The 22630-nt window shown below is 45.4% G+C and overlaps 3 protein-coding genes across 3 annotated transcripts; all 3 read right to left on the reverse strand.

Moving 5' to 3' along the window:
- Window positions 1-4948: 4948 nt before the first annotated feature.
- On the reverse strand, window positions 4949-5515 carry LOC125506555 (non-specific lipid-transfer protein 2P-like). The gene has a single exon (XM_048671346.1). It carries the CDS (start codon window positions 5424-5426, stop codon window positions 5145-5147), a length of 282 nt encoding a protein of 93 aa, XP_048527303.1. The 5' UTR covers window positions 5427-5515; the 3' UTR covers window positions 4949-5144.
- Window positions 5516-8397: 2882 nt separating this feature from the next.
- LOC125506556 (non-specific lipid-transfer protein 2P) lies at window positions 8398-9015 on the reverse strand. The gene has a single exon (XM_048671347.1). The coding sequence runs from the start codon at window positions 8928-8930 to the stop codon at window positions 8640-8642; it is 291 nt and encodes a 96-aa protein (XP_048527304.1). The 5' UTR covers window positions 8931-9015; the 3' UTR covers window positions 8398-8639.
- A 7571-nt stretch (window positions 9016-16586) lies between these two features.
- On the reverse strand, window positions 16587-17166 carry LOC125506557 (non-specific lipid-transfer protein 2P-like). Its single transcript, XM_048671348.1, has one exon. The coding sequence runs from the start codon at window positions 17119-17121 to the stop codon at window positions 16843-16845; it is 279 nt and encodes a 92-aa protein (XP_048527305.1). The 5' UTR covers window positions 17122-17166; the 3' UTR covers window positions 16587-16842.
- Between the last annotated feature and the right edge of the window lie 5464 nt (window positions 17167-22630).

Below are 22630 nucleotides of genomic sequence, written 5' to 3' on the forward strand. Positions count from 1 at the left end.
TGCTTCACTTAGATCTTTTAGAGCACGATGGTGGATTTGTTTTAAAGAAACTATTGATCTCTCATGCTTCACTTAAATTATTTTGAGAGTCTCTTAATAGCATGGTAATTTGCTTAATAATAATATGTTTGGTATTCAAGATTTGTGAAACTTTCTTTTAAGTGTGTTGAATACTAAGAAAAGATTGAAGCTTGATAATTGTTTTGATATATGGAGGTGATAATATTAAAGTCATGCTAGTTGAGTAGTTGTGAATTTAAAGAATACTTGTGTTAAAGTTTGTGATTCCCGTAGCATGCACGTATGGTGAACCGTTATGTGATGAAGTCGGAGCATGATTTATTTATTGATTGTCTTCCTTATGAGTGGCGGTCGGGGACGAGCGATGGTCTTTTCCTACCAATCTATCCCCCAAGGAGCATGCGCGTAATACTTTGCTTTGACAACTTCTAGATTTTTGCAATAAGTATATGAGTTCTTTATGACTAATGTTGAGTCCATGGATTATACGCACTCTCACCCTTCCACCTTTATTAGCCTCTCTAATACCGCGCACCTTTCGCCGGTATCATACACCTACCATATACCTTTCTCAAAACAGCCACCATACCTACCTATTATGGCATTTCCATAGCCATTCCGAGATATATTGCCATGCAACTTTCCACCATCTAGTTCATCATGACACATTCATCATTGTCATATTGCATATCCCGGTACACCGTCGGATTCATTCACATAGAGTCATATTTTGTTCTAAGTATCGAGTTGTAATTGTTGAGTTATAAGAAAAATAAACGTGTGATGATCATCATTATTAGAGCATTGTCCCAAGTGAGGAAAGAATGACGGAGACTATGATTCCCCCATAAGTCGGGATGAGACTCCGGACGAAAAATAAATAAAAGAGGCCAAAGAAGCCCAAATAAAAAGAGGCCATAAAAAAGAGAAAAGTCCCAAATAAAAAAATATAAAAAAAATGAGAGAAAAAGAGAGAAGGGACAATGTTACTATCCTCTTACCACACTTGTGCTTCAAAGTAGCACCATGATGTTCATAGTAGACAGTCTCTCATATTATCACTTTCATATACTTGTGGGAATTTTACATTATAGAACTTGGCTTGTATATTCGAATGATGGGCTTCCTCAAATTGCCCTAGGTCTTCATGAGCAAGAAAGTTGGATGCACACCCACTTAGTTTCTTTTTGAGCTTCATATACTTATAGCTCTAGTGCATCCGTTGCATGGCAATCCCTACTCACTCACATTGATATCTATTGATGGGCATCTCCATAGCCCGTTGATACGCCTAGTTGATGTGAGACTATCTTCCCCTCCTTTTTGTCTTCTCTACAACCACCATTCTATTCCACCTATAGTTCTATATCCATGGCTCACGCTCATGTATTGCGTGAAGATTGAAAAAGTTAGAATATGAAACAATTGCTTGGCTTGTCATCGGGGTTGTGCATGATTTAAATACTTTGTGTGGTGAAGATAGAGCATAGCCAGACTATATGATTTTGTAGGGATAATTTTCCTTGGCCATGTTATTTTGAGAAGACATAATTGCTTTGTTAGTATGCTTGAAGTATTATTATTTTTATGTCAATATAAACTTTTGTCTTGAATCTTTTGAATCTGAATATTCATATCACAATTAAGAAGGTTTGCATTGGAATTATGCCAAGTAGCACTCCACATCAAAAATTCTCTTTTTATCATTTACCTACTCGAGGACGAGCAGGAAATAAGCTTGGGGATGCCTGATACGTCTCCGACGTATCTATAATTTTTGATTGCTCCATGCTATATTATCTACTGTTTTGGACTATATTGGGCTTTATTTTCCACTTATATATTATTTTTGGGACTAACCTATTAACCGGAGGCCCAGCCCAGAATTGCTGTTTTTTTTGCCTATTTCAGTGTTTCGAAGAAACGGAATATCAAACGGAGTCCAAACGGAATAGAACCATCGGGAACGTGATTTTCTCACCGAACGTGATCTAGGAGACATGGACCCTGCTCCAAGGAACAAAAGAGGCGGTCACGAGGGTGGGGGGCGCCCCCCCCCTAGGGCGCGCCCCTGTCTCGTGGGCCCCTCGGTGCTCCTCCGGCGTACTCCTTCCTCCTATATATACCTACGTACCCCCAAACGATCAGAAGAGGAGCTAAAAACCTAATTCCACCACCGCAACTTTCTGTATCCAGGAGATCCCATCTTAGGGCCTGTTCCGGAGCTCCGCCGGAAGAGGGTCGTCATCACGGAGGGCTTCTACATCATCATAGCCTCTCCGATGAAGTGTGAGTAGTTTACCTCAGACCTTCGGGTCCATAGTTAGTAGCTAGATGGCTTCTTCTCTCTCTTTGAATCTCAATACAAAGTTCCCCCCCTCTCTTGTGGAGATCTATTCGATGTAATCTTCTTTTTGCGGTGTGTTTGTTGAGACCGATGAATTATGGGTTTATGATCAAGTCTATCTATGAATAATATTTGAATCTTCACTGAATTCTTTTATGTATGATTGGTTATCTTTGCAAGTCTCTTCGAATTATCCGTTTGATTTGGCCAACTAGATTGGTAGTTCTTGCCATGGGAGAAGTGCTTAGCTTTGGGTCCGATCTTGCGGTGTCCTTTCCTGGTGACAGAAGGGGCAGCAAGGCACGTATTGCATCGTTGCCATCGAGGATAACAAGATGGGGTTTATTTCATATTGCATGAATTTATCTCTCTACATCATGTCATCTTGCTTAAGGCGTTACTCTGTTTTTAACTTAATACTCTAGATGCATGCTGGATAGCGGTCGATGAGTGGAGTAATAGTAGTAGATGCAGAATCGTTTCGGTCTACTTGTCACGGACGTGATGCCTATATACATGATCATGCCTAGATATTCTCATAACTATGCTCAATTCTGTCAATTGCTCAACAGTAATTTGTTCACCCACCGTAGAATACTTATGCTCTTGAGAGAAGCCACTAGTGAAACCTATGGTCCCCGGGTCTATTCTCATCATATCAATCTCCACCACTTTAATCTTGCTTTGCTTTTTTACTTTGCTTTTATTTTTTACTTTGCATCTTTATACCAAAAAAACCAAAAATATTATATCTATCAGATCTCACTCTCGTAAGTGACAGTGAAGGGATTGACAACCCCTAATCGCGTTGGTTGCGAGTAGCTATCGTTTTGTGCAGGTACGAGGGACTTGAGCGTGGCCTCCTACTGGATTGATACCTTGGTTCTCAAAAACTGAGGCAAATACTTATGCTACTCTGCTGCATCATCCCTTCCTCTTCGGGGAAAACCAACGCAAGCTCAAGACGTAGAACTTCCCCCAACAACGGGCCGGGCATCATCAATTTATATTACATGAGTTTGGCTATGTACAGAAGCACCTACGCTCCAATCCATGTGTATTTTCCTAGTACATGTGAGCACCAAAGTGACATGGATTTTCCCAGACAATTGTTGAGCATGGCCACAGAATGGACCTATGAAAATACTAGGGTTCTCACTGAGTTGTTTGTGGAGCAAGTGAAGGCTGCAAATAGGCCAAACAATTATTTGATGCCAAATGCATTTGAGGAGGTGTGAAGGAAATTCAAGATGTGAATCAGGCTCGAATACAAATATGTCTGATTTAAAATCAAATGGGACAAGCTAAAAGGTGATCACAACATATTCCCGAAACTCAAGTTGCGGGATACCGAATGGGGATGTGACTTTGAGGAAAACCACCATGCGGAGAGGTGCACCCCCTACTAATCCTATGGAGAAGTTAGGAAAGACCCGCTCCTCCAAGCGGATGCAATTGCATAGAGAGGGCCTTTGGTGTTTTGAAAATGAAATGGAAAATACTACTCAAGATTGATTGAAACACAAAAAATGATTGTTGCGGCAATTATGACGCTGCATAACTACATTCTCCTTCATGACAAGGATGACTTCAACTAGTTTCAGTGTGTTACGGATCTGAATTATGTTCCACCAATGCCGGAAAGATACTAGAAGTAAGGTATATTCATCAAATTTGCCGAGAGCCAGCGCTTTGGCTCTCGGCTTAGCTGAAATAAGTCAGCGTAGACAGTTTTTCCAGTATTGTAAGTGCTCCCATGATACCAGCTTGAAAATTACAATTTTAGATGTGTAATTTTTTTGTGAATGTTCAGAACATGTGTCTACAACCCCTAAAAATTCAGATCAAAATACGAAATATACAAAGAGAAACAAAAAAGACAAGTCGAGATGTGAATAGTACCATGCCCAAAAACTGTCAAGAGCCCAAATTTTATAAATGGTAGACTAAAACGAAGTGACCATGCCCCCATTAATTGTGCATGATTAGCAGAGGCCATAGAGTAACGTCCATGGGTAATTTGGAATGAGTGCAACTTGAGAGTCTTCAACAACATCTGGAGAGTCATTGACAAGATCCGAGATGAAACGTGCAAGTGGGTGTTAGCCGGGGCTCAACACTTGAGTGATATTATGTCGGGAGAGTAGGCATTTGTTTCGCCTCCGGGTTAGCGACTTTGTTAAGCTCATTCTTAATTAATGAATGTGTCAAATCTTTTGCCCTTCCAAAAAAAAGTGCAGGCTTGATTTTATGGAGCTGAACTTGGGATGTATACCACCAAACTAAAGGTTGATAAATGAATTCAATGCACACGAGTTAATGAGCAGGTGCCACAGTGTTTAAAGCCACACATCGTACAAGGAATCAAAGATGTGCCTTCTTGTGCTCAATCCCGATGGAACCAACAGTACAGCAAAGCAATCACTATTTTCTAGAGCATCTCATGTTTTCTGCTGCAATGCGGCTTATTTGTGAGTGACTCATCGTAATTTCGGGCGTATTTTGGACGGTTGCCAATTCCTGTACGTGGTTTTCGTTGAAAAGATTGCAGCAAGTGACAGAGAGGGGAAACAGAGGAGAAGGTAGGAAAACTCATTTTATTCCAGCACCGATCATCACCCAACATTTTATTCCAGAATCATGCGTGAGTGCATGGACGCAGCATGCACTCTCTCAGGTCTCAGCTAGGCTAAGCTATAGTCTCTCATCATCTCTCATGGAGGGAGGTAGCCTACCTATAGCTGAGCCATACGCGCTAGGCGAGCTGGCGCCTAGCCTAGCAGTGCGGGACGGCGAGGCCGCAGGAGACGAGGGTCTCGCGCGCGTGGGGGCTCTTGATGTAGGCGCCGAGGGAGGGGTCCTTGGCGTACTGGCAGAAGCACGCCTGCTGCGCACGCAGGTTGCCACAGCACGCGTCGCTCGGCTTCGCGCCGGTGGTGATCGCGGGCATGCACACCGTCAGCTGCCCCACCTCGCACGCCGCGAGCGCCCCGCCGGGCGCCGCCACCAGCAGCGTCAGCATCATGGCCGCCAGCAGGACCTCCTTCCTCATCGCCATGGCCGTCGTCGTACGTTGGTCTGCTCCTCGCTCACTCTCGCAGTGGCAGGTGTTGAGTGTGATGGAGTGCTACAATGGTGGTTTGGACTCCCGGTGTATTTATAGACGGCCACGCACCGTCCGATACGTCGCCAAGTATTTGGAGTGCTGGCAACCTAGCTAGCTAATTAACAATCCACCTGTCGCGAGCCGGCTAGTTACTGAACTGCAGTACGTAGTTCGCCATGACTAGGGTCAGCAAAGAGGTTGATGCATGCATGGCTACACTTATGTAGTATGGACGTACCTAGTGCATTCAAATCCAGTCGGTAGGTCAGCCAAGTAGTTCGTCCATGTTGGCTGCCCGCTCGGTGCTGCCAAGGATTTGAAAATTGGACGAAAAAATGGCGAATGTGAAAAAGGTTTACGAAATTGACAAAATATATGAATTTAAAAATTATTTATGACTTTGATTTTTTTTTTGAAAATTGAACAAAAAAGTTCAGGAAGCTTAAAATGGAAAAAAGTGGAAAAGCATAAACTAAAAAGATAAAGATAAAGGAAAAACAAACAGAAATAAAAACAAAAAAAGTTGGAAATTTCACATTATCAGGCAAGGAAATCGAGAAGTTAATGTTTAGAAAGCAGAAATAAAGGATAATGGTTTAGCCAATTTGGGCATAGAGAGTTGAGTGGTAGAGTTATACAAAAATACAGTGCCAACTTGCGACTTGAGCATAGCCTTGCGAGGTTGTAAGAACAATATTTTCTATATTTCAAAAAAAATGAAAAAGAAAAAATGGGAAGAAAAAACCCGACGGAAACAGAAAAAATAACTGATGAAAACAGAGCCAAAGAAAATCCAGCCCAAAAGACCCGAAAGGAACCTTCTACAAGTTTGCCAATACAATTCATTTCTTTTCAGTTTTTGATAATATGGATAATTCATATCTTCTAATCCAAAATTATAGTTTAAATAATTATATATATTTGAATTCCTGACAATATGATCATTAGAACAAAACCAATCAAGGATACATTTCAATCATCTTTAAATTTCATTGTTTCAATCACATTTATATTATTTGAAACATGTTTTTTTTCTAAAATTGGTTAAATCAAATGAAATCATGTTTTTTAAATACAAAAACTTGTACAAATCACTTTTTTAATATATGTGTGATTAATGATATTTGAAATCACTTTATCTAAATAAATGAAATATGCGGAAGATCTAAAACAAGACCTATGATCTGGCTTTAAACATTTCAATTAATACTGAAGAAAATTAGTTGGGATACCAAAATATGTGAAATCAAGCAAAATTATAAATTAATTTCACAATAATTAAAATTGTAAAATTTATTATTTAAATTATGTGAACCATTAGTTCTCATATATATGAAACAATTTGTTTCAAAGTGTGAAAGTTTGTTGAAGTGTTGTATTGTCAAATGTGTGAAACAAGTTATTTCAAAAATCAGAAATAATTTGCTACCCATGGTGGTAGCTACGCACATCCCTGATTTTTATCTTTAATTATTTTGGTAAATTATTTTGGACTACCAAAAATAACTCTATAACAAAAATATCGTGACGTTGTACCATCCAAGCAAGCAAACAAGCAATTATACCAAAATGGCAAGCAAAAAGACGAAGAGAACTGAGAAAAGTCCCTTTATAAACAACGATAAGTGAGAAAAGGTCATTTCTATACAACAAAAAATGCACTTGTGGCAATGCCATAAGAAACCCGACACCTCATATATAACTTTTCTTACTACTCCCTCATATATAAAAACGGCACTTATGACAAAGGGTGTGTAGTTGCCACCATGCGTGCGTAGCTACCACCATGTATATGAAAGTGCTTTTTGTCGGTGAGTGAAACTGATTTACAATTTCTTTAAGCTACTTCTTTTCAGTGTGTGAAACTAAGATTTTGAATCCAGTAAACGGATTTTCTGTTTCAATACTTTAAACGGTTTCTTTTAATATGTGAAACTATTTTTCTACAAATCTTATATACCTTTTCTTTAAAAAACGCAAAACTCGTCTTTTGGCGAGAATTTGGGAAGCTGCTTACTATAGTGTGAGATATTCATATTTATAATGCATGGAACATCTTTTTGTCAGCTACGTTACTGTGAATTTTCTTGAAGTACAACTGGTTATTTAAAAATGTGAAACCTAATTTTACAATGAGTGAAACTGATTTACATTTTTTAAACTGCTCATTAGAGTGCGTGAAGTTGATATTTTCAATATATGAAACATAATTTTTATTTGTGAAATTGGTTTATATTTTCTGAAGTTTCTTATTTCAGTATGTAAACTTATACTTTTAATATATGATTTTTTATGTTGGAAACCTATTTATATTTCCTCAAACTTTTTCTTTCAATGTGTGAAACTAATAATTTTTAATCTATGATGTGTTTTCTTATTATATGAAAATGATTTCAAATATGATTGAAAGAGTAAATTACAGAAACTGACTTGAAATAGGATAGCAACAATAAAATAAAAACGGGTTCAATGTTTTATCCATGATTGGTCTTGTTTCGAAGATCCTCTCGCTATGAATTAAAATGTTACTAAGAAAGCCAAAAACATTCTTTTGAGCCCTTGAAGGCATATTTCGATTGTTTACAAAGCATATAGCAACAGAGTAGAAATTTCCCTAAAAAACAGAGCAGAAATTTTATCGCGGTTGAGGGTCCCGCACAGATGCACGGAAGCTATGCTGATGCAATCACCCCCCCCCCCCCAAGCCCACCCACCCACACACACAGTTGCTTGAAAAAAGGTATGGTGCATGCAGAGGGCCCACAAGCATTTCTATGTATTCCATTCATACCGCTTATACCTAAAGTCACTGCACCACAAGCACTAACGATTGATTCTTCGCCGTTACATACCGCACCACTGGATTTAACAATTCTAAGATAGGGGCAGTTTGGTTTGGTCATTGAACACAACTCAGCCGATCTCATCAAAGTTGCAACACAAATTTTATTACCAGCAGCAGCAGCCAAGAAGCAACATGGCCGCCGTAGATCATCACCCAACATTTTATATTTTTATTCCAGCATCATCAAAGTCGAACCACATGGTTGACAGGAAGATGCGTTCATGGACGCAACACGCACTCAGCTAGGGCTAGCTATAGTCTGACGCTCTCATGGTCACTGAGGCAGCTAGCTTGCCATATGCGCCAGGGCCTGCCGGCGCCTAGCACTGCGGGACGGCGAGGCCGCAGGACTGGAGGGTGTCGCGCGCGTGGGGGCTGCGGATGTACTGCCCGTAGGTGGGGTCCTTGGCGTACTGGCAGAAGCACCCCTGCTGCGCCCTCAGGTTGCCGCAGCACTCGCCGCTCGGCTTGGCCCCGCTCAGGATCGCCGACGCGCACACCGCCAGCTGCGATGCCTGGCACGCCGCGTGCGCCCCGCCCGGCGCCGCCGCCAGCACCACCAGCGCCAGCATCAGCGCCGCCACCACCGGCTGCTTCCCCATGCCCGCCATGGCTCACGCTCTCGCTCTTGCAGGTGTGTCCGTGTGTGTGATGGGAGTGGAGTGTACTGGTAGTTGTGTGGAGATGGATCTAGGAGCTCCCGGCTGGGGTATTTATAGCTGGCCACGCACTGCCGTGGCCCGAGCCGGCCATCGGTCCATGTGCATGCCATGCGGCGACACGTAGGGAGCGTACGCGGCCATCGCCGCCGACGGAGCAGGTAAGCGATTAAAGAAAGATAAAGTGAAATGCGACGACGTCCACCTGCGGGGAGCCGTCTAATGAATCGCCCACGGCCGCTGTAACAATCCGTTGAACACTCTACCCTAGACCTAGAGCATGCACTGAATTGCACCAGCTCGCCATGACTACGGTCAGCAGAATGGTTGACGGGCACACCTTGGACGTCCTGCATTCAACTCCAGTGGGTAGTTGGCCGGTGTTAGTTGCTCGCTGGCTCTGCTCCGTGGGTGGTAGGCGGAAGCTAGCGGACGACACGACTTGATTCATGCGAGGCATCCAAAGGTAGGTGATGCGAAGCGTCCAAACGCGCTAGTCTCTTGTATCACCACCGTGATGTTCCCGTCTGTTACTTCGACCTGGACACAGCTAGAATTGACGGGTGTATGATTATCAGCATGGGTATATGTAGTATTGTGGTGCGCTAGTCTCTTTGGTCGTATTATTATTGCAAGCCAAAAGTAAAGAGCGTGAGAGATACGTAGATGAATGGATGTATTTATAGTCTTTCCTAACGATAGAAGTGGCGGGATACACATATACACCTGGGTTGAACTGCACGTACTGTTATATGAGGAAACAAAATAAGCAATGAGGCACGTACTGTTATTTTGGTCTTCTCTCATGAATATGCAAAGCTTGTGTGTCACGGCGTTGTTTTCCTTCTGAAGGCATCGCCTTGATTGCTCGTGGCATCGAGATTTGAGACATCGCTTAGGTTCAGGTCATTCTTTGCTAGGGTAGTTTTGCCGGCCCACGTAATGCACTTTCGTGGGAGGCGCTCGTCCCGGTTTTTGGAAGCTTCGGACCTTATTTTTCTGGACCAGCTTTTACACTTTTTCCGTTTTCATTTTTAATTGATCATTTTTTTTCAGATGCATGAACTTAAAAAAAATCGAAAAATACTAAATTCATAAAATTTCCCAAATTGTGAATTGTTTTCAAATTCATGAACTTTCCTTGAATCCATGAACTTTTTTCAAATTAGTGATTCTCTTACAACTTTCTGAACATTTTTTTGTATCCATGAGGTCTTTTCAAATTCGAAATTGAGAACTTTTTTTCAAATTAATGAAATTTATATTCAAATAGGTGAAATTTCTCTTAAATTCATGAACATTATTCAAATCTATGAACTTTTTCCAACTGGAATCACGAACTTGTTTCAAATTTACAAACTTTGTTTCAAACTTGCAAACTTTTGTCAAATTTTGTGATCTTTTTCTCAAATATATGATTTTTTTCCAAAAAAAATCTACGAACAACATATATGGTCAAAGGTCAATGGTTAATGGTCAGCTTGTCAAAAGTCTACCCGTTGAACTTTTTCAAATTCATAATTTTTTTTCTAGTTCGTAATACTTTTTTATTTTCATATTTTTTTAAGTTCATGGACTGTAAGAGAGCGGGGAGCGGAAAATCGAGCGGATAAAAAAATGGATTGAACGACATATGACAAGGGCGAACATGCGAAAGGAGCAGCGGTGAGCCCCAAGAGAGTTCATGGCACGGAATGCACATACTAGGATCTCTCAACGGTAGAAGGGTTTGGCAACCCAAAATCACTAATTAAGGATCACTCTTTGCAAAGGTCACTCTCACCTTCTCAGGTTGTGATAAGTGGCGCACTGTATGTGCGTCACTTGTTGCAACCTTGGAGCTTTCACTCTCACCATGTCGACTCCCAGCCAAGGTGGGTCGGGCTAAGGACCCCCTTGTCGGTTCCATCCTGGGCCATTTTGGGCGTCCCATGGCGATCTCCGAGGAAAATCAAGAAGTCTTGTCGTTCAAGTCAAGTACTCCTTACTTGTGGAGGATTCTTCTCCACTGACGTAGCTAACCAGGACTCTGTAATCCTAGGCCTTCGGTTTTCTTATATAAGTCGAGGCCGGGCTAGAGAGTTGAACAGAACTTAGATTGTCAAATCTAGAAACACACAACAACCTCGAGGTGGACCACCTATACCGTGTACTTCATCCCAAAGCAGTACAAACACAAGCAAGACGTAGGGGTTTATCTGTAAGGAGAGCCCGAACATGGGTAAAAACATATGCCCATATTTCCATCATGTCGAGACATTTAGCTTAGGACCCCCTACCGGAGATCTGCCGGATCTGACTCCATCGCTGGTGGGCCACACTTAGCTCGGGACCCATTACCCGAGATCTGTCGGATGTGACTCCGTCATTTGTGGATCATACAGTCCCAGCTAAGCAGTCCTTGCAATACAATGGGAATCAACATAAACTTCGATCTCAACCGAGATCATGGAAATATCCGTCCATGGAGACAACATGCCCTGTCTGCCCATTCCTATTCGACAGAATGACACATCAGGAGATGGTACAAATTTTGCTCCATTTTTATCGCTTCGTTCACTATATTGACTATGATGTTGTGGATTAGTTAGTTGCATATGCCACTAAATCAATTAGTTGCATATTACGTTAGTTTATTTTGAGTCATGATCATTTTAGGAAAATTTCATGTCGAACATGATCGATGAGGGGCAAGAGCCTACGGACCCTACGCAATATGGCTTGGGGGTTCCAAATTATCTTACTTTTTATGTTGGGGGACATGCGCACTAAGAAGAAAAGGGCAAAGATACCCAATGCAAGAGGCCTGATATTCACAACAATTGAGCACTATTAGAAAAAGGGCCGCTAGTGGCGCACCTATTTTCGCTACTAATGGCGCACTACTGCTGCGCCACTAGCATCACGCCATTAGAATTTTTTTCTAATGGCGCACCTGTGGTGCGCCATTAGAATCTGGTATTCTAATGGCGCACCGCTGGTGCGCCATTAGTATGGCCCACGGTGCGCCATTAGTATTTGGTATAATAATGGCGCACCACATAGAAGTGCGCCATTAGTAACAATTTTTTTTTAATTTTTTTTCAGATTTTTTTAATTTTTTTGAAAAAAATTCAAATTTTTTTTTCGTTTTTTTCTTAATCTCAGGTCATTATGTCTTAATCTCGGGTCAATATGCTTAATCTCAGGTCAAATCACACTCCGTGGTCAAACTTCCCGAAAGGTCAACCATCCTCACACTACTCCAACCCAAGCACGCTTAACTTCAGAGTTCTATCCAGCCCCAGCAACAGCTCACTTCACAGGCACTTGTTGATATATCTAGCATATCAATCCTATTATACCTTGTTGATGTCTAGGACTTTGTTCATGTTCATGACTATGATGAAATTTTGAAAAATATTTCAAACTTCCCGGTCATATTACGTATCATTTTTTGAAAAAAAAATTTAAAAAAAATTCAAAACCTTTTTTTTGAATTTTTTTGCCTCTAGATCTTGAAAGCCCCGTAACTTTTTTTGTGTTAGGTTTTTGGGGATTTTGAAAATGTTTAACGGGGTTCCCCCAGTTAAATTTGGATGTAACTTTTCGAGTAGATGAATTTTCATATATAAAACTTTTTAATTCGAGTTCGTATGCAAAAGTTATGCCCATTTTACAAATTTTCAGAGAGATTTTGCAAATAAAGTCAAAATTTATATTTGTAAATTTTCCCAACAACTAGACCACATATCACATGGCAAACTTATTTTCTTTTATTTTTTGACATTTTTATCATTTTTTTATTTTTTTTAACTGAAAAGGCGGAAGCCGGGCAAACTAGTAATGGCGCACCGTGGGGTGGTGCACCATTAGTAGTTAAACTAGTAATGGCGCACCACACCCACGGTGCGCCATTACTAGTTTTGAAAAAAAATATAAAAAAATTTGAAATTTTTTTTGATTTTTTTTGAAAAAAACTTAGTAATGGCGCACCAGTGGACAGTGCGTGCACTGTCCACTGGTGCGCCATTACTAACAATTTTTTTTTACTTTTTTTTTCAGAACTTCTAGTGGCGCACCGTGGGTGTGGTGTGCCATTACTATCTGAACTAGTAATGGCGCACCACACCCACGGTGCGCCATTAGTAACAAATTTTTTTTTTCAAAACTTCTAATGGCGCACCGCACACCAGGTGCGCCATTAGTAATATATTACTAATGGCGTACCTATATGTGGTGCGCCATTGCTATATTCTAATGGCGCACCACACAGGTGGTGCGCCATTAGTGTCCATTTCATCTATAGCCGTTTTCCTAGTAGTGGAGGATGTTTTGTTGGTTTAATATTGGTTGGCCACAAGATTGGACCCTATATGTGGCACAAAGGAGAAGACCAACAAGTATTGGGAGAAGATTCAGAAGCAGTGTCATGAACACAAGGAATATATGGAGCCGAATCCGAACAATATAACCCATAATCTGGTCTCTCTCCTACACAGATGGTCCACCATCCGAGAGCGCATCAACAAGTTTGTTGGCCACTATGCTTCTGCATGGCCGGAATCAAAGTTGGATTGGAGTCCAAAATCATCTAAGTTGAACTGATTTGCTTTGTCGTAATTTGCACTAATATTTTTTACGTCCGATTATCATGATAACTTTGTTTTTTGATAGGTGGTGTTGGCGGCCATTTGGTACCAGCAAACCAAGAAGAAGCCATTCGATTTTAGCCATTCTTGGATTAAATTGAATGGCCAACCAGAGTGGATACAAGTTGTGGAAAACCTCAAGAAAGGCCAAAGAAGTTGAAGACAAATGATGGCTCAAACTTGAACCGGCCCATTGGATTGGATGAGGAAGAGGAAGAAGCTGTAGGGGAGAATGAAAGAGCCACTCTGCCAATGAATAACCACCAAGTAATGGGAAACAAGTGGGAGATGTCGGGGTTACGATCCTGACAATGAGTACTAGGGGTATGAAATAAGGGCAGGGCCTAAGTACGACACATGTGTAACACTCGGTCGTTTACGAGTCCAGACCCTCTCAGAGGAGGTAACAGTCCTACGTCTCATGCCCTGAGGCTTGTTTTCTTGGGGGGGGGCGGGGGGGGGGGGGGGGGGGGGTACGATTACAGAGTGCTTAGCCCTTGCTCTAGAGGAGGAGGACGGCTTATGTAGAGTGCGTCGCAGCCTCCTTCATTCCCAAGTCACCAGGGTGATTAATGCCCATAACTATAGCAGTTACAGGTGTAAATAGTCACAACTATGACGAAAATGCATAGGAGCTCTCGGGTGCTACGCCCTCCTATATTCAAAAATAATTTAGTAATTCAAAAAAAGTCAAAAAATCCTGAAACTTTTTATGGTATCAAACATGACCAGGTATTGCACTCGTATAAAAATATTTAAATAGGAAATGACTTATATTGTATCCGTGGTCAAAGATTTCCCAAAAAATGCTAGATACAAGTACTATTCATGCTATATTGTCGTCATAAATTTGGTTTTTTTTACCCTGAAGTCAACGAGAATTATTCCTTGGCCAAACATTTTATATGAGTACAATACCTAGTCATATTTGGTTCAAAAATATATCCAAGATTTTGTTTGGCTTTTTTTGAATTATTAAATTATTTTTAAATATAGGGGGGTGGAGCACCCGAGTGCTCCTAATCCGCTTCCCAACTATGACAGCTACATGTAATGGTAGCTATGACTCTACTTAAAGTTTGACTTAAGACTACTCGACCGTTGCAGCTCCCATGTCATCCTTCCACCTCCCTTGTCCGAGTGGTGGTGGTCATGCCGATTGGAGGGTAGGCATCCGAGTGATGTCCGTGCGTCCGAATCGACTTTCTGTTATACGCATCCGAATGCACCTATTGTCCAGAGACCTACCGATGATGGTGTGGGGCCGTAGGTGGGTCCCATATGACAGGTCCTTGACCCTATCTGTAGTAGGTGACCTCATCAGGAGAAGCGTAGGATTGTTCGTGATGCCACGACATCAAAAATGTCCATCACATGGGCACGCAGTTTTCCACAAGGGAGGACACAAAAGAGGAGAGGTACAAACTCATCTTGTCTGTGAATAAAGAGAGGATGGATTAGGACGGGAAGAAGATGAACAATAAGTTGCAAATGAAAGCAATGAGTGGCCCAAAATACAACTGTCAGCGCGACCTCCTCCTCCTCTGGCGCTCCCGCGGGCGGCAGGGGAGGAACCCTAGCCGCCGCCCGCCTCTCCCTCCCCCTCCCACCGCCGCCAAAGGGCGCGGCCGGGCGAAGCCTGGCCGGCGGCGACGGCGGCGGGCACTTCTCACCCCCTCGCTCGTCAGGGGCTGGCGCGGGCCGGCGATGTTGGGCTTGGGCACTGCGGTGCACGGGACGTGGTGGTGGGTTGGCGTGGAGGAAGCTCGGGGCCTTGCTGGCGGTGAGGTGGGCTGTGCAGGGGCGGGGCGTGCCAGTCCATGCGCTGACGCCGGCTGTTGCAGCGGCGGCCAGATCTGGCGGGCGGCGCGGGCTGGGTACTTTGTGGGAAGCTTGGGCCGCGGTCGGCCGTCTCTTCGGTGGTCGGTGGAGTGGCGGCGCGGTGGTGGTGGTTCGTGCTGGTGGTGGCGCTGGCGGCGGTGTGGGCTTCGGCCGACCTTGCATGCGGCGGCCGTTGGCGGCGAGGATGGTGGCGCTGGCTCGGGGCTGCCTGTTGACTGCTCAGGGGTACGAAAGGCGGTTCCTTTCCACTCGTCTCTTTGGTTGGGGTAGAGGTGGGTGGTGGGTGAGGTGGCATCGAGATCCTGGATGCCGGGGCGGCGGCCCTGGTGGTGGTGTTGCGGTGCTCATGGGCAAAGCTCGTGGCTTGGTGCTGCCTGGTGGCCATGGCCGTGTGGGCGGCATGGTAGCCAGGGTGTGACGTTCGGTGGTGGTGAAAACATGTTCTATCTTCGGACGGACCGGCGACGGCAAAGCTCGTTCGCTTCTTGAAGGCGTCTACGCGGCTCTCACTGCCCGTCGTGTTGCTTCAGGGGAAACCCTGATCCTTGGGTCGGGCGATGGCGGCGCTTCAGTGTCGTAACCTTCCTGTTGGCACCGCCTTGGAGCCCACGGTTCGTCGTATGTAGCTTCTTCTCTTCGCGGTGGCGTGTTCACGGTTGAGGCCCCCGGTTGCTATTGTAGTGCTATGGGTGGTGTTGCTGCACTCAGCGCCTATGTATCCTGCCCTGGGTGTGTGCGTGTATTCTGGTGGCGTGCGTTGTACCGGGTTGTTGATAATCTTTGCTTTATATATAAAGCGGGGCGAAAGCCTTTTTCGGTAAAGCAACGAGAGTTAGAAATTAAGAAGAGGATAGTTGGAGAAGAAGGAGGTGTGTCTAAAATGGGAGCTCAAGAAGGCCTGAACTTTTGGAACAGTAGAGATTGAAATGGAGAGGTTGCAGCTGGCTCAAGACACGGAGGATTCTATGATAATATTAACGGACGCAAGCCTTTTAGATGCCGAAGGCAAGAAGTGACTTGAGAGAAGGAAGAAGGAGATCGCCATGCATAGAGAGTTCAAGGCGGCGTTGGCGTAACGGATGGCAATAGATCACACGACACGGATGCTGACAGAGCATGCGGCACGGATGGCGTGTGGCGAGTGATTTATCACGTTATCCAGCCGTGTCTAGGACATTGAATTTCATTTTGCCATACGAGGAGAGTGCCTGTCCGGCAGGACATATGAGGGGCCGTCCGGCGCTGCTCCAAGATGCAGTCGGACGCGTCCAGCAGCCTGGCGCCGTAGATCACCATCGTTTTATTCGATCATACCAACACACTTGCGTACCACAGAACTAACTCAGCTAGAGTAACTAGCCTAGCTGAGTACACTCGGCCGGCTAGGTGGCCTAGCAGTGCGGGAGGGCGATGCCGCAGGTCTGGAGTGTCTCGCGGGCGTGGGGGCTGTTGACGTAGTGCCCGTAGTTGGGGTCCTTGACGTACTGACAGAAGCACCCCTGCTGCGCCCGGAGGTTGCCGCAGCACTCCCCGCTCGGCTTCGTCCCGCCCAGGATCGCCGACGCGCACATCGCCAGCTGCGTCACCTCGCACGCCGCGCGCGCCTTGCCTGGGGCCAGCACCACCAGCATTAGCATCACGGCCACCACTTCCTCCTTCCTCATCGCCATGTCTGTCGTCGTCGTCGATCTACTCACACGCTCGCTCTCGCAGTGGCAGGTGTTTCTAGGGACTCATGGGGTACGTACCTATAGCTGGCCACGCACGGGCCGAGCTCGCCATGCATGCGGCACGTAGCCAGCGTACGCGGCCATCGCCGCCGACGTAGCACGTAGGTAGTGCATACATTCAAGTCCGGTCTGTAGAGGTCAGCTGGGTAGTTGGTCGATGTAGGTTGCGCTCTCGCCGCTCGGTGGGCGGTAGGCGAAAGCTAGCAGACGAGTCCATTCATGCGCATCCTTCCAAACGCGATCGTCGCCTCGTGTTTCCGTTTCTTGTTACGACCTGGACCTGACGTAGACCATATCTGGCGCCGTGTACAGCATGGAACGTACGTTTTCACTGTACCACACGATGAAGTCGCCCTCAAAAATCTCAACAAGCTTGAGCCAGCGTTCCTTTGGGAGGGAACGGACAAGACCACCGGGCCAAATGCAATGTTAATTGAGACATCGTTTGCCGCCCAATTGCCAATTGGGGTCTTAAAGTGCTAAACACAAAGAAATTTGCTAGGACACTGATGCTTCGTTGGGTTTGGTTTGAATGGAAGGACCCAACTAAAATGTGGGTTGGCGGAAGGACCCAACTAAAATGTGGGTTGGCATGGGTAACCCGTGCGATAACGCGGACTACAACTTCTTCTATGCCTCCTCAACTATTATCGTGGGAAATGGCGCGCACACCACCTTTTGGGACTCTCCATGGGTGCACAACCGCAAACCCATGGATATGGCCCCTCTCATCTACGCGGCGTCAACGAGGAAGAATTGGAAGGTGCGGGAAGCGCTAAAGGATGGTGCTTGGGTTAAAAAGATCAAGATGACGTCCGGTTTTTCTATAGAGCACTTCAGACAATTTCTCGAGCTTTGGGCCACCATCCGGGATTTCCATCTACATGAGGATATTGACGACGAGATTGTTTGGAAGAATTTTACTAGTGGCCTCTATTCGGCGGAGTCCGCCTACAAAGCGCAATTTCTTGGCCTCATTCGCTCTCCCTTGGAGCATGCTGTGTGGAAAATTTGGGCTCCACCCAAGGTCAAGTTCTTTGCTTGGCTAGCCATCCAAAATAGAGTTTGGACCGCGAATAGATTGGCCAAGCGCGGTTGTCCTAACTGTGGTGTTGGGGATCGTAGCAGAAATTAAAAAAATTCTACGCATCACCAAGATCAATCTATGGAGTATTCTAGCAACAAGGGAATCGGAGTGCATCTACATACCCTTGTAGATCGTGAGCGGAAGCGTTCAAGTGAACGGGGATGATGGAGTCGTACTCGCCGTGATCCAAATCACCGATGACCAAGTGCCGAACGGACAGCACCTCCGCGTTCAACACACGTACGGTTGGGAAGACGTCTCCTCCTTCTTGATCCAGCAAGGGGAAAGGAGAGGTTGATGAAGATCCAGCAGCATGACGGCGTGGTGGTGGATGCAGCAGGATCCCGGCAGGGCTTCGCCAAGCACAAGCGGGGAGGAGAGCTGTTACGGAGGGAGAGGGAGGCGCCAAGAGCAAGGTGTGGCTGCCCTCCCTCCCTTCCACTATATATAGGGGCTAGGGGGGGCGCATGCCCCCTTGGAGATCCCATCTAAAAGGGGGGGCCTGGGGGCAACGGCCCCCTTAGGGTTTCCAACCAGGGGGGCGCATGCCCCCTCGGGGGGCAACGGCCCCCTAGGGTTTCCAAGCCTAGGCGCCTTGGGCCCTTGGGTGGGGCGCACCAGCCCATCAGGGGCTGGTTCCCACGCCACTTCAGCCCATGAGGCCCTCCGGGATAGGTGGCCCCATCCGGTGGACCCCCGGGACCCTTCCGGTGGTCCTGGTACAATACCGGTGTTGGGGAACGTTGCAGAAAACAAAAATTTTCCTACTCGTTTCACCAAGATCATCTAGGAGTTCATCTAGCAACGAGTCATTGGATGCATCTACATACCTTTGTAGATCGCGCACGGAAGCGTTCAAAAGAACGGTGATGATATAGTCGAACACGACGTGATCCAAATCACTGATGACCAAGCGCCGAACGGACGGCACCTCCGCGTTCAACACACGTACGGGACGGGAGACGTCTCCTCCTTCTTGATCTAGCAAGGGAGAAGGAGAGGTTGAGGAAGATCCAGCAGCACGACGGCGTGGTGGTGGATGCAGGGCGTCACAGTAGCAGGGCTTCGCCTATACTACGAGGAAGAGAGACGTAACGAGGAGAGAGGGAGGCGCCAGGGGCTGGTTCATCAAGTCCCTCCTCTCCCCCACTATATATAGGGGTGCCATGGGGGGGGCGCCGGCCCTAGTAGATGGATCTACTAGGGGGGCGGCGGCCTAGGGTGGGAGGCTTGCCCCCCAAGCAAGGGGGGGGGCGCCCCCTTTAGGGTTTCCCCCAATCCTAGCCGCATGGGCCCTTGGGGGGGTGGCGCCCCAGCCCACTAAGGGCTGGGTTCCCTCCCACTTCAGCCCATGGGCCCCCCCCCCGGGATAGGTGGCCCCACCCGGTGGACCCCCGGGACCCTTCCGGTGGTCCCGGTACAATACCGGTGACCCCGAAACTTGTCCCGATGGCCGAAACAGCACTTCCCATATACAATTCTTTACCTCCAGACCATTCCGGAACTCCTCGTGACGTCCGGGATCTCATCCGGGACCCCGAACAACATTCGGGTTACTGCATATACATATCTTCACAACCCTAGCGTCACCGAACCTTAAGTGTGTAGACCCTACGGGTTCGGGAGACAAGCAGACATGACCGAGACAACTCTCCGGTCAATAACCAACAGCGGGATCTGGATACCCATGTTGGCTCCCACATGCTCCACGATGATCTCATCGGATGAACCACGGATGTCGAGGATTCAATCAACCCCGTATGCAATTCCCTTTGTCAATCGATATGTTACTTGCCCGAGATTCGATCGTCGGTATCCCAATACCTCGTTCAATCTCGTTACCGGCAAGTCACTTTACTCGTACCGTAATGCATGATCCCGTGACCAGACACTTGGTCACTTTGAGCTCATTATGATGATGCATTATCGAGTGGGCCCAGTGATACCTCTCCGTCATACGGAGTGACAAATCCCAGTCTTGATCCCATGTCAACCCAACAGACACTTTCGGAGATACCCGTAGTCTACCTTTATAGTCACCCAGTTACGTTGTGACGTTTGGTATACCCAAAGCACTCCTACGGTATCCGGGAGTTACATGATCTCATGGTCTAAGGAAAGATACTTTGACATTGGAAAACTCTAGCAAACGAACTATACGATCTTGTGCTATGTTTAGGATTGGGTCTTGTCCATCACATCATTCTCCTAATGATGTGATCTCGTTATCAATGACATCCAATGTCCATAGTCAGGAAACCATGACTATCTGTTGATCAACGAGCCAGTCAACTAGAGGCTCACTAGGGACATGTTGGTGTCTGTTATTCACACATGTATTACGATTTCCGGATAACACAATTATAGCATGAATAAAGACAATTATCATGAACAAGGAAATATAATAATGCTTTTATTATTGCCTCTAGGGCATATTTCCAACAGTCTCCCACTTGCACTAGAGTCAATAATCTAGTTACATTGTGATGAATCGAACACCCATGGAATTCTGGTGTTGATCATGTTTTGCCCTAGGGAGAGGTTTAGTCAACGGATCCGCTATATTCAGGTCCGTATGTACTTTACAAATCTCTATGTCTCCATCTTGAACATTTTCACGAATGGAGTTGAAGCGACGCTTGATGTGCCTTGTCTTCTTGTGAAACCTGGGCTCCTTGGCAAGAGCAATAGCTCCAGTGTTGTCACAGAAGAGCTTGATCGGCCCCGACGCATTGGGTATGACTCCTAGGTCGGTGATGAACTCCTTCACCCATATTGCTTCATGTGCTGCCTCCGAGGCTGCCATGTACTCCGCTTCACATGTAGATCCTGCCACGACGCTTTGCTTGCAACTGCACCAGCTTACTACCCCACCATTAAAAATAGACACGTATCCGGTTTGTGACTTAGAGTCATCCAGATCTGTGTCGAAGCTAGCGTCGACGTAACCCTTTACGACGAGCTCTTCGTCACCTCCATAAACGAGAAACATTTCCTTAGTCCTTTTCAGGTACTTCAGGATATTGTTGACCGTTGTCCAGTGTTCCTTGCCGGGATTACTTTGGTATCTGCCTACCAAACTTACGGCAAGGTTTACATCAGGTCTGGTACACAGCATGGCATACATAATAGAACCTATGGCTGATGCATAGGGGATGACGCTCATCTCTTCTATATCTTCTGCCGTGGTCGGACATTGAGCTGAGCTCAATTTCACACCTTGTAACACAGGTAAGAACCCCTTCTTAGAATGATCCATATTGAACTTCTTCAATATCTTATCAAGGTATGTGCTTTGTGAAAGACCTATGAGGCGTCTCGATCTATCTCTATAGATTTTGATGCCTAATATATAAGCAGCTTCTCCAAGGTCCTTCATTGAAAAACTCTTATTCAAGTAGGCCTTGATGCTGTCCAAGAGTTCTATATCATTTCCCATCAACAGTATGTCATCTACATATAATATGAGAAATGCTACAGAGCTCCCACTCACTTTCTTGTAAACGCAGGCTTCTCCATAAGTCTGCGTAAACCCAAACGCTTTGATCATCTCATCAAAGCGAATGTTCCAACTTCGAGATGCTTGCACCAGCCCATAAATCGAGCGTTGGAGCTTGCACACCTTGTCAGCATTCTTAGGATCGACAAAACCTTCTGGCTGCATCATATACAATTCTTCCTTAAGGAAACCATTAAGGAATGCCGTTTTGACGTCCATTTGCCATATCTCATAATCGTAGAATGCGGCAATTGCTAACATGATTCGGACGGACTTCAGCTTCGCTACCGGTGAGAAAGTCTCATCATAGTCAACCCCTTGAACTTGTCGATAACCCTTAGCGACAAGCCGAGCTTTATAGATGGTCACATTACCATCCGCGTCTGTCTTCTTCTTAAAGATCCATTTATTTTCTATGGCTCGCCGTTCAACGGGCAAGTCAGTCAAAGTCCATACTTCGTTTTCATACATGGATCCTATCTCGGATTTCATGGCTTCTAGCCATTTGTCGGAATCCGGGCCCGCCATCGCTTCTTCATAGTTCGAAGGTTCACCGTTGTCTAACAACATGATTTCCAAGACAGGGTTGCCGTACCACTCTGGAGCGGAACGTGTCCTTGTGGACCTTCGAATTTCAGTAGGAGCTTGATCAGAAGTATCTTGATCATTATCATTAACTTCCTCTCTAGTCGGTGCAGGCACCTCAGGAACATTTTCTTGAGTTACGCCATTTACCGGTTCAAGAGGTAATACCTCATCAAGCTCTACTTTCCTCCCACTTACTTCTCTCGAGAGAAACTCTTTCTCTAGAAAGGACCCATTCTTGGCAACAAAGACCTTGCCTTCGGATCTGAGGTAGAAGG

The sequence above is a fragment of the Triticum urartu genome, chromosome 5, assembly GCF_003073215.2.
Source record: "Triticum urartu cultivar G1812 chromosome 5, Tu2.1, whole genome shotgun sequence".
Classification (NCBI taxonomy): Eukaryota; Viridiplantae; Streptophyta; class Magnoliopsida; order Poales; family Poaceae; genus Triticum; species Triticum urartu.